Source organism: Antennarius striatus, chromosome 1 (genome assembly GCF_040054535.1).
Source record: "Antennarius striatus isolate MH-2024 chromosome 1, ASM4005453v1, whole genome shotgun sequence".
NCBI lineage: Eukaryota > Metazoa > Chordata > Actinopteri > Lophiiformes > Antennariidae > Antennarius > Antennarius striatus.
In genome coordinates this window covers 10,654,583-10,667,372 of record NC_090776.1, presented here as the reverse complement: position 1 = coordinate 10,667,372, position 12,790 = coordinate 10,654,583, and the positions used below count along the sequence as shown (strand labels likewise).

General features: G+C 45.0%; 1 protein-coding gene across 6 annotated transcripts in view; it reads left to right on the top strand.

Annotated features, from left to right (window-relative positions):
* Positions 1–12,790, top strand: part of coro2ba (coronin, actin binding protein, 2Ba) — a 49,681-nt gene that overhangs the window by 31,282 nt on the left and 5,609 nt on the right. For 5 of the 6 annotated variants that reach the window (XM_068326878.1, XM_068326800.1, XM_068327049.1 and 2 more), the window contains 6 exons: positions 2,203–2,403; positions 5,987–6,103; positions 6,906–7,055; positions 7,865–8,029; positions 8,613–8,795; positions 8,900–9,004. In XM_068326878.1, coding sequence (XP_068182979.1) covers positions 2,203–2,403; positions 5,987–6,103; positions 6,906–7,055; positions 7,865–8,029; positions 8,613–8,795; positions 8,900–9,004 — 921 coding nt within the window. The remainder of the gene's footprint in view (positions 1–2,202; positions 2,404–5,986; positions 6,104–6,905; positions 7,056–7,864; positions 8,030–8,612; positions 8,796–8,899; positions 9,005–12,790) is intronic. The other variant, XM_068327216.1, reaches the window with a different exon arrangement.

The window sequence follows — 12,790 nt, the reverse complement described above, 5'->3', positions numbered from 1 at the left end:
GACTGTGTGCATCTGCTGCAAACCCCTCATGAGATGAGGAAGACAAACACAGACAGATATCCTCTCTGTGCCATACCCCAGCTACTAAAGAATGAGCATCCTTGTGAGAAAGCAGTCTCCACTTTGCTGCTTTCCAATCGTCCTCCAGGCCACTCTGCTGCTGCGCTTCTGTTCTGCATTAATTCTTTAACAAGCTGCCATTATGCTGCTCACTGCAGACATGACTTCAGAGCAGCTAGTCCAGGTTTGATTGGGATCAGGGTGAGATGCTTACGTGCTGCCTGTGACCATCGCTCAGTAGGACAATATGACTGTAGGGCTGCAACTCATGTTGTCATATGTCTAAAGATTTAGTCCAAAATGAAGTGAATCTGTGAGACTCAACAAATTATCACATCTGAGCTCATAGTATTTCCAAAATTAACTTTAAAACGTAAGCAGTACTAAATAAATAAATAAATAAAGGTTTATCTTTACAATATACTGACACTATTAAGATTTCAACACATGTGAAAGTGTTGTTATATGGATCGTATGGTTATGTTATTATTACTGACACATTGGTGTGTTTTAGCACCATAGTCATTTGAGTTAAAGCTAATTTTTATTTTTCTTGAGATTTGGGACGAGTAGGTTAATTGTTGTTATTGTTATTGTTGTTAGGGTTAGAGTTGTTGTTGTGTTGTTGTCGTCGCTGTAGTTGTTTTTGTTGTAGGTGTTCTTGGCAACACAAGAACACCTGTGTAGCCAGCTAGCTGCTTTTTGCGAGGTCATATTTCATTCATCGTTTATTTTGTTTTTGCTTGTTTGTTGTTCTTTTCCTGTGGACAAATAGCCAGTAATTATGTTCAATCTATTAGTGAACATCATAGTGTACCAGCATTAGTGACATCTAGTGATCCCTATCACTCGTGGCCCCTAGAAACCATTTCCCCTTCTGGTGTGAAACAAAAAGGAACAGGGAGAGACAATGGGAGCAGCATGGTCGGAAGATGTGTCTGGTTCCTGTCCACATCCCAAGAACAATGCTGAATATAGGATCGCCTGATGTCATCCGGGAACAGCGCTACTGATCTGAGGAGAATGAATCCTCTCCCTCAGTTGTTGTGAACCAATGTGCTTCAAAAGCATCTCTAATTCTGGATGCATAAACAGATGTGACTCACGAAAGATTTATCAAATGAAGGGAGAAGCCTATAGTTACAGGACAAAGTCCACTTGACGTCCACTTCCCTTGGCTAGTTCAACTCACGTCAGTCCAGGTCTTGCCAGAGGAAGAGCCTGGTGGATTCTTATGGTGGAGAACTAAACAAAAGAAACATGTTGAATCAAACATAACCACATATCTGTGGCTACATGAAGCACAAGAGAGGCTGCATCTGTAAACAACAGGACTACTGTAATCACTTCTCTATGACAGCGATGAATCTTTTTAGCTTTATACCAATGTCCTGTCTGTGGTTTGACAGTTCAGAAGTGATGACTTTACTACTGCTTTTACTTTTTGACACGGTAACTGGATTTGATGGAACATCAAATGATGTCAAAACCATTTCCACAGCATCTGAAAACCGCTCAACAGTATTTAAAACTGTTGTCACATCTGCATAAATGGGACACTCCACCCTGTGACTGTCTGCCTGCCTGCCTGTCTGCCTTTGTTTGTTTGTTTGTTTGTTTGTTTGTTTGTTTGATTATTTGTTTGTTTGTTTGTTTGTTTGTAGAATGGGAAATGGGTGGGAACCCAGTGAATTAACTTAACTGGTTTTAACTTAACAGCATTAAGCATTCTTACTTGTGAACATTAATTACCTCAGACTATCAGCCTAAACTCTCCTCTTCAGGTACGAACTAATCAGAGACCTGTCTAACTATAATTACTTAACCCACCCTAAACAAAAGTAAGCTTGTCATTTTAGTGTTAGCTGTGTTTTAACTATAATAAACTGATGGTAAAAATATTTTTTGTGGATGGAGAATAAATACAATGTCAGCCTCTAACCATTTTGTGAATTGAATCTATACACATTATAAGGAGTATATCTGTAGCTAAAAATTGAATGAATATTTTAGGGATTTTTGTCACATGGGCTTTTCTTGTAAAACAGGTTAAACATTCACATTTCATTACGGTACTTATAGAAGTTAAAATAATCTCTTATTATATTTTTTCAAACGTTAGGATGTGTTTATTTTCCTCAGATGTCATGGCGGCCAAGCTACCGAGGCTCCAAGTTTCGAAATGTCTATGGAAAAGTGGCCAACCGGGAGCACTGCTTCGATGGAGTCCCCATCACCAAGAACGTCCATGACAACCACTTCTGTGCCGTCAACTGCAAGTTCTTGGCGGTCGTTACTGAGAGTGCTGGTGGAGGCTCGTTCATTGTTTTACCTGTTTCCCAGGTAACAGGCACTGTTGCATTAAAAATGTGCTATTTGTCGTCATTCCAGACATGTACAACAACATATCTGAGGGTGTCCCTCTATTTTACTCTATATACCAGTAGAGTTGTCATGTTTTAAGTTTCAAGCTTATCAAACATTATGTTGGCTCTGGTAAATCTGACATTATGTTGAGAAAACAATCATAAATCAAGTATCTTAAATGGTTTATTTATTAGGGATTTAGATTAGATTACTATGGTAATACATTAATAAAATTCAGCTTAAACTATCCTCTCTACTGCAGGGCAAAGTAGCTTTATTTGAAAAAAATATAAAGCCAAGGCTGTGACAGGGTAGGATCACAATAGGATCACATAAATGTTCTATGTTGCCCTTAGATCAGACAATAAGGCACCGTCACGGAAGAAAACGTGTTTATCATTACAAGAACCATCATAGGGAATGGCAGCGAGTTTCTTCATATTGATAGAGTTTTTCTGAAACTAAATTCTGCCTCACTGCTGATTCTGAATTATTGATTATGTTCTAATTTTAACAATCTGTATATTTTGAAAATGTATCAAAATTACTATTTAATCATTATGCCTACAGAAAACAGATCATTAAGGGCTTTTAAGGAGAAAGTAATTTTTTCACAGAAATGCATTTAATTAAACATTTTACTGAAACCCTTACTGTATAGAGCAAGATGGATTCAGGAAAACACGTCTAGTTAAGGTATTAAGAAAAGTGCACAAATATGTATGTTATATTTTATGAGCTTATATTGCAGTCTTCCTCTGACTCCACTTTGTATGTGTGATAAATGAAAGGGAGAGAAACCCTTGAGTGCTTTGCCTCTTTAAGAGCGACCCAGCCAAGATACTTGAACAGCTCTTCTCCCCCAAGCCGGGTCGAGTCAGGCTGCTTTCAGGCAGGACCAGTGTTCAGAGTGGTCGTCCTGTCTGGACCAGGGAGACCTCACAGGCTTAATGGAGCTGTACAGAATCTGACTTGATGAATTTACTGTGCATTCACAGTGATTTCTGAAGTGTTCTGGTGTTTTAATATCATACAGTAACATATGGCAAGGTGCTCTGCTATCTGTGAGAAATAACGTGACAAAAGTACATGTTCTTGAAATATGTGATAAATTGCCCAGTTGATCAGAATGTAAATTTCAGCTGATACCTCAGCTTTGTTTTGGTGATTTCTTATTCAAACACACAACTGCTCTAGCGTTGGCTGTCATAAAGCAATAATCATGTTAATTGTGTTTGTCAGAGTTTGGGACAACACCGCACTAGCATGTCTCCAGCAGTGTTTCTAACTTTGATGGGCTTGACATTTCTAGCTGAAGTTAGCATGGCAAAGTGGAGTTCAGTGAGTCCGGAGGTGATTTCCAATTCATTGGTACATGCTGGGACGGGCTTGCTACACTCAAAGCGTTGCTGTGCTTGCAGGACTGTTTGAAATCTTGGATTATTTTGCTGCAACAACGCTACTGATATTGACAATCATTGTGATTACTCTCTGCATATTGAGCACTAAACAGGGCATCTGCTCCACCAGTACACTCCACGCTGCTGGGATCATATTATGAGCGTTAGCAAACTCTTAATGATGGCAGCTTTAATTTGCAAAAACATATTTGTCATGTATCATAAGATTTATGTTACAGAAAGCAGAACCTGAACTGAATTGATGATTAGAGATAAATCTTGATTACAAGTGGACATGAAAACAGTCAGAATCATTGCTCTTTAGCAGTCTGTGGATGTCTGTGAGATAACCTTCTATTTAGAGGGTGTCCTCTAAATAGAGGACACCCTCAGACGTGTGAGCTTTCACAAAGATCTCCTCCTGCTCCACAAACAATATCGATGATTTCCTGCTGAGTCACTCACACATCGATCCTATAAAGCTAAAGATATATTTTAACTCCTGGTGGAATAAGGATGTCACTTTAATCTGAAAATTGTGACCATGAAATCATCATATTATTGCAATGGTATCACAAGGAACAGGACTGTAGAGTCAAACAGATCCAGACCACTAAGCAGCGCTCTGATGCTACTCTGACATGTGATAAACCTCAGCTACAGAATTTCAATTTGGCCTCATGAGCCTGACTCAGCATGTTGTTTGTAGGTTAACTAGTGGCTGGCAGGATTGCATGTTGTGGCCCAGAACATTTATTACCCTCCCCTGTAAAGCTCTGTGAATTTTTGACTCAGCAAGAGACAACACTAATGGAAAGCAGCGACCTTGGTGGCTGCAGTTATTATGGGATGAACTGCAGTAATACTGGCTTCACAGACCAGCAGTTCTGACCCTTGTTAATTAGGATTTATTGGGAATCAAGATCAATAAGAGTCAGTTGTGATTATGTTATGGTGTCTCTGGAACTGTGGGTATCTGGTCGCTCACATCTGAACTGCAGGCCTGTGGAGTAGACATACTGCAGCTGTAGGAGCAAAGTGTTTAAGTCAAAGCTCTAAAGGCAACACTCATGATTTCTTTATAATGCCCGATGGACCTCCTGGACCCTGTGGTTCCCAGCAGACATTATTTCCTGGCAGGTAATTAGTCCGAGTAGGAAGTCCCTTAGATCCCATCATATTAATGTTTTGAGGCCATGTTAAAAACGTCAACATCACTGGAACTTTTATTGGCAAAGAAGAACCTGCATCGGAAGTTGAAATATTTCCATTCTTCAGTGAATGAGAATGAGAGAGAATTATTTCTTGAATGAAACAAACATTTATGATGCGTCTGGTTTATGCGGTTGATTCTTCCTCTCACGCTGATTTTACATTTTTGACGTCTCACATCAGTCAGTGTCAAGTTAATGTCAGCCTTTTGCTTTTGTTGGCTCATAACTGCTACCTTACACACACACACACACACACACACACACACACACACACACACACACACACACACACACACACACACACACACACACACACACACACACACACACACACACACACACACACACACTTCCTACAGTGGGGTATGGGGCAGTTTTAAATGATTGGATTGACGTGAAAATATACATGTATTTTTAAAGAGTACACTGAAAGAATAAAAACACTTATTATTCGGAGTATTTTATTGTGACATTATTATTATTGTGACAGTTTGACAGTGCATCCTCAGAGACTCTTCAGGGTTCACTGAGGTTGTTAACACACAGGATTTCAAATCTCTGAGGAAATAAAAAGAGGTCAGTGGATTGAAGTGGCATCAAACATTCATGACATCATGACCGACATCAAGAGGCTCCTGTTGTTATGAGCCGCTGCCCCTCTGTGGATTCTTTGGGTTATTGCACACGTATTGTTGCCTCAGATTCCCTGTGCAATAAATTGGTCCAGTCCGATTTGTTTTGATCAAATACCCTCATGGCAGTGTTGTGATTAGATTATATTATTTTAGTTTCATAACAATAAAAGCTACATATTGTTTTTCTCAGTAATGTTCTTTATGGATGAATTTTTCACTGAGTATCAGTGTTACTTTCCCTCATCATTTTTACTGCTCATAATTACACCATAGACAAATGTGAAATAACTGATCTGTGTTCATGTTGCAGTCCGGCCGCCTGGACTCTCACTTCCCAAAGGTGTGTGGCCATCAAGGTAACGTTCTGGACATCAAGTGGAACCCCTTCTTTGAAAACATCATAGCATCTTGCTCTGAGGACACCTCGGTGAGTGACCCATATTTGTCATTGTGTATCTGAAATGAATGTTTATTATTGTATTATTATTGTATTATTGGATAACTCGGGTGATGGCGTGTGAAGGTGAATCGTGAGACTCTACCCGTGAGACCATACGCTCGTCAGATGCAGGGAGATGGAGGGAGATTATTGATTGAGAGGCTTCCTACAGGACAGAGGGTGAAAAGAGGAAGTAACACACATGGAATCGTTGAGAAAAGCATAAATCTCCCAGTCATTTATTAACCAATCAAATAACATCAAGCGCAATATCAAATCTCCATTTCTCTTACTGTTTATCTCAGCTTTTTAAGGCATAAAACCTTGTAGGCGGTGTTTCCACCTGTTACATCACTCTACTCTGGTAGAAATGCATCCTGTATGGTACTCTCCCTTGTTGAGGGATAATCTCTGCTGGCCATAGCTGTAATCCAGTCTAATCCTGATGAACTGGACTACATTGATACATGTTCTATTTTTGATCAGAGAGATCTCAGTCTGTGCCCTGATAGTAGTTTGTAGGTCACATTGAAGCGTCGTGAAATATATTTGTAATAAAATACATATAAGTGTGGTTTGTGATGATATTCACTTCTACTGTGTGTGTGTGTGTGTGTGTGTGTGTGTGTGTGTGTGTGTGTGTGTGTGTGTGTGTGTGTGTGTGTGTGTGTGTGTGTGTGTGTGTGTGTGTGTGTGTGTGTGTGTGTGTGTGTGTGTGTGTGTCTGTGTGTGTGTGTGTCTGTGTGTGTGTGTGTGTGTGTGTGTGTTTCTGTACGTGTGAATGAGGCAGGTGCGAATATGGGAGATCCCAGAGGGGGGGTTAAGGCGTAACATGACGGAGGCGGTGCTGGAGCTGTACGGCCACAGCAGACGGGTGGGGCTGATAGAGTGGCATCCTACCAGCAGCGGCATCCTCCTGAGTGCCGGCTACGACTACAAGGTACCGCATCAGTACCTCCAGAAACAACAAGGTTCTATCGTAGAGGTTTCAGGTGACAGCACTGTGATTACTAAATAAATGACATGAAATACTCAAACTCATTGTGATATGTTGATAATTTGTGTTATTTGGCCCATTTCAGTTTGTGTGACACTAATTAAATAGCTTTTTACAGAAACTGTTAGCAGATACTGTTAGCAAAACTAACAGTATCTTGGCAGCTGGTTCTTGTTATTGTCCAAAACCTGTAATGGAGTCGTACTCATGAGACAGAGTTAGGTTAGGAGTATTGAATTATAGAGTTCTGGGATAAAAAAAAAACTAACAGGTAAACAAGTCACGAAAGGTTAATCCTAAACTGGGTCAATATAGCAGGATATGGGAAAACAAAGGTATAAAGACAGTGCCAATCACATAGAGTGATTGGCACGTATGGCTGAGAACAAGTGTCAACCCTCTGAACTCTGGACTGGGGTCCCACTGACTGCAGGGCAGTGATGTGTTCACTGTCATTGTGCCAAATGAGAGCACAGTAGACTGCAAGGCAAGGCTAAGAGGCTGCTGATGTACAGACCGAAAGCCTACAGTAATGAAGTAAACTGTGACTAACGCTATGGTCTTTACTGTGTCATTGTGAATGTCAGTGTTTTATTTAGGCTGATTTGGTTCAAGTAGTTCTATCCTAGTCTTTGATTTACTGATTTTAGTCTGCAGTGAGAAAGTCGGTCATGTCATGGTCTTCAATCATATTCACGTCAGTGGAAACTACCGTCTGATGTGTTAGTAGTACAACCTCCTGGCTATTTCAGATCTTGATCTGGAACCTGGAGATTGGGGAGCCGGTGAAAATGATCGACTGCCACACAGACGTCATCCTCAGCATGTCTTTTAACACCGATGGCAGCCTGCTGGCCACCAGCTGCAAAGACAAGAAGCTGCGTGTGATCGAGCCTCGCTCCGGAGTCGTCCTTCAGGTGAGGGAGGCAGTGGTGCTAAAGAATGTATTTCAATATGATGGTGTGCAGCATATCTGTCAGAAGACCGTGGCTGGCCTGTACAGAACAAGGACCTCTAATCCATTAAACATTTATAAACTGGTACGCTGACAGCGGCTCATGAACATCAGTGGAAAACCTTCCTGTAGTTAATATAGTAGTGTGTCATTGCTCATGGTCTTCATATAATAAAATTATATAAAGTATTGATTTGACATTTCGTCTCTGGATCTTTAGCTGTCCTTGAGTTGACAATTTTTAAAAACAAATTTCTGATCACCTTAATTTATATTTAGAGAATGTAGATGACTTTTAAACATATTTACTGCAAAACAGTGGGAATCTGTCACACCATTTTTCAGCCCCCTCAGGCTTGAATTTAATGATCTCTTCATTGGACTGCCAATAAATAGTTTCTACTTATTTTTTGTATTTTTATTTAAATTGTACATACAATATTGATCCCCGACAGGATATTAGCTGCAGAGGATGAATATAATCTTCCTTATGTTCTGATACACTAATGGGCTCCCCTCATCATTGTCCTCTGGTGGAAAAATAGAGCTCAACTTTCCTCTGTAGCGTCACAACAAAGAGAGAAGCTTCATTCTGTCTTTGCATCCACCAGCAAGCCAGTTGTAAGAACCACCGAGTAAACCGAGTCGTGTTCCTGGGCAACATGAAGAGGCTGCTCACCACAGGGGTTTCACGCTGGAACACCCGGCAGATTGCTCTCTGGGACCAGGTCAGACCGTAATGGCTCAAGCCTGCAATGCCAGAGTGGCTGGAGCAATTGTGTATTTAATTCTGTGTGTGTGCGTGTGCGTCTGTGTGTGTGTCTCCCTCCAGGAGGATTTGTCCATGCCAATTGTGGAGGAGGACATAGACGGACTCTCGGGACTGTTGTTTCCCTTCTATGACGCAGACACACACATGTTGTACCTGGCAGGAAAGGTCAGCGCTGATCCTCGTCACATCACCACATTACAACTGTTGTATAATTCTCAGATAGGTCTTCAGTCATCTTGGGTTTCTTCCATAAAGTCAATGCACAAAAATACTGAGTAAAAAGTGTCCTGTTCACTGGTGGTGACAGGTGTGCCGTAAAAAAAACAGCAATCCCTCAAAGTCTTGAATGACATAGATACAAAACATACTGGATTGATAACTCGACCTGGTTAATAAATAGTAAATAACGTGAATGGCACTCAGTAGACTTCACGCCTCTGCCAAGACCCAACAGTTAACCAGGTCCAATTCAACATCATGATCCTGGCATTATTAAAATATAGAAAATTGGTGGATCCAAGTTTTTAATTGGATCTGCATTAAAATCCCCCACATTGAATCCACTTTCTTTGTCACGGGGTGCGAACAGCACCCAAGTGCAGCACAAAGAGGCAAGACAGGAGTTAAGTTCAACAATGTTTATTTTTAGGCCGGGTGGAGTGGGAATCGAACCTGGGTCTCCAGGCGGCAGGCAGGCGGCAGGCAGGTAACTGCTAGGCCAGCGGAGCACGCTGGAGACACAAAGGATCCCCCCAGAGAAAGGGAGCAGGCAGGAGACGAGGTCAAGGGACAGAAGGCTAGTCAATTTACCGGGGCTGGAACAGGAGGCAGAGTCGTTGGACAGGCGAGGGTCAGGTTTACCGGCAAAGAGAGACGAGGCAGAATCCGTGGACGAAAGGCGGGTAGGTTGGCTGGGAGGCAGACGAGAGGCAGAGTCCAGGGACGAAACGGGTCGGATCGGGCAGGCAATCCGGAGTAGAACGCTGGAGAGTAGGACATGGGTCAATTACAATCTGGCAGAGACTTGAGTGTGAGACGTGGGTTTAAATACCGGACTGACTGCAGATGGGCTGTAGGTGTGGGTGATCAGTGGGAGGTGTGGTCAGGCTGGGAGGTGGGACAGTGGAAACTGTGGAGCAGACTGCAGGAATGGAGTGATCATGACAGGACCCCCCCCTCAAGGGATGGCCCTTGACGTCCCAAAAACCGACCCGGGGTGGGAGGTGGGGGAAAACAGGAAGGCGGGCTAGAATTCTTGGGACCCCGAGGACTCCATGCCCCCGGGGTCAAGCGCCTCCCCCTTGGATGCAGGCCTGTCCCCCTTGGACTCCTGTCGACGAGGCCGCCCACGGGTCCGAGGTGCTGTTTGCTCCGGGTGTTGGTGGTGGAAATCGCGCACCATCAGGGGGTCCACAATGTGGCAACCCGGGACCCAAGACCTCTCCTCCAGACCTTACCCCTCCCAGTCCACCAGATACTGCAGTCCGCAACCCCGGTGGCGGGAACGAATGATGCGACAGACTGGTCCTCCTTCCAATTGGATGGCAGGAGGCGGAGGGGGATGAGCTGGGGACAGAGGGCTCTCATGCACAGGTTTGAGTTTTGATACATGGAAGGTGGGGTGAACCTGCATAGTGCGAGGTAGTAGTAATCTTACTGCTGTCGGGCTGATTATCTTAGAGACCGGAAATGGGCCCACAAACCTGGGGGCCAGTTTTTTGGCAGAGGGAAGCTTCGGCAAAGGAACAAAATGAGCCATTTTGCTGAACCTGTCTACAATGGTGCAGATGACAGTGTTACCTTCGGAGGCTGGCAGGCCGGTGACAAAATCAAGTGAGATGTGAGACCAGGGGCGCTGAAGTACAGGCAGAGGCTGTAGGAGACCAGCGGGAGCCTGGTGGGACGCCTTGTGTCGGTTGCAGACCTGGCAGGCCTTAACAAAGTCCCTGACGTCCTTCTCCAGAGACGGCCACCAGAAGCGCTGGTGAAGAAGGTCCCGGGTCTTGAGAGCCCCTGGATGGCACGCCAGTTTGGATGAATGACCCCATCCAAAACCTCAGTGCGGAGGTCAGCTGGGACAAACAGGCGGTTATCGGGACAGGCACTGGGTCCCGGCTGGCCCTCAGTGGCGGCCCGAACTCTTTCCTCAATGCCCCAGGTGAGGGTGGCAACCACGCAGGGAGAAGGAAGAATGGTCCCTGGTTCCACCGTGGCCTCCTCACCTTTCTGGAACTGCCGGGACAGGGCATCAGGTTTGACATTTCTAGAGCGGGGGCGATAAGAAAGGGAAAAGTTAAAATGGGTAAAGAACAAGAACCACCGGGCCTGGAGAGAGTTCAGGCGTTTTTCTGTGCCGATATATTCCAGGTTCTTGTGGTCGGTCCAAACTAGAAACAGCTGTTTGTCCCCCTCCAACCAGTGCCGCCACTCCTCCAACGCCAGCTTAACAGCTAACAGTTCGCGATTACCAATGTCATAGGCAGTGGAGAGGCGGCGGGAGAAGTAGGCGCAGGGGTAGAGCTTCTGGTCAGAGATTGCCCCCTGGGAGAGGACGGCCCCAACCCAGACATCCGAGGCGTCCACCTCCACGACGAACTGCTGGTCTTGGTCCGGCATCCGAAGAATGGGGGCTGTGGTGAACCGTTCCTTGAGGGTGCGGAAGGCAGCGGCAGCCTCGGGTGTCCAGGAGAAGGAGACCTTTGAACTGGTAAGCGCAGTGAGGGGAGCCGCCACCAAGCTTTAGTTGCGGATGAATCACCGGTAAAAGTTGGCAAACCCCAGGTATGGTTGCAGCTGCTTTCGGGAGTCTGGCGTGGGCCACTCGGTGATGGCAGAGACCTTGGACAAGTCCATCTGGATCTTCCCTGGGGAGATGCTGTAACCCAGGAAGGAGATTGATGAAACATGAAACTCACATTTCTCAGCCTTGGCAAACAGGGAGTTCTCCAGGAGTCTCTTGAGGACCGCCTTGACATGCTGAACATGCTCCTGGGTAGACTGGGAAAAAAATCAAAATGTCATCAAGGTAGACAAAAACAAATCTGTTAAGCATGTCCTGGAGTACATCATTTACCAGCGTCTGGAATACGGCAGGGACGTTTGTGAGCCCAAAAGGCATCACCAAATACTCATAATGTCCCACAGGAGTATTGAAGGCCGTTTTCCATTCGTCCCCCTCACGAATGCGGACCAGATGGTAGGCGTTGCGGAGGTCTAGCTTGGTGAATACCCGGGCCCCTTGCAGGAGTTCAAATGCAGAGGTCATTAGGGGCAATGGGAACCGGTTCTTTACCGTGATGTTGTTCAGACCCCGATAATCAATGCAGGGGCGCAGGGACTTGTCCTTCTTCCCCACGGAGAAGAATCCAGCCCCGGCCGGGGAGGAGGAAGGGCAGATGATCCCGGCGGCAAACGAGGCGTTGATGTACTCCTCCATGGCCTGTCGCTCTGGCTGAGAGAGGGAGTACAACCTTCCCTTGGGAGGGGAGATGCCTGGGAGCAGGTCGATGGCACAGTCATACGGCCGGTGAGGAGGCAAGGACAACGCCTTGGCTTTGCTGAAGACCTGCCAGAAGTCGTGATATTCCGGGGGAACCCCGATCAGGTCAGGAGGGTCGGTGGCGGGTGATGGGGACAACTGAGGCGTCGCCGCTTGACGAAGGCAGGTGAGCTGGGGGAGTTCCGGCCAAATGAAGCTGATGACTGATGTCGGACGGCTTCCTGCGCCTCTCCCGCCTTCGGACCTGGATGCGACGATCAATTCGGGTCGCCAGCTCAATGACCCCATCTAGTGAAGTAGGGACCTCGTGAGAAACCAGTTCATCCTTGATGTAACCCGCCAGGCCGTGAAGAAAAGTGACAACCAGGGCCGTAGAGTTCCAGCCGGTCTGACTGGCCTTGGTGCGGAAATCTATGGAGTAACCTGCCACCATCTGGTTCCCTTGGCACATG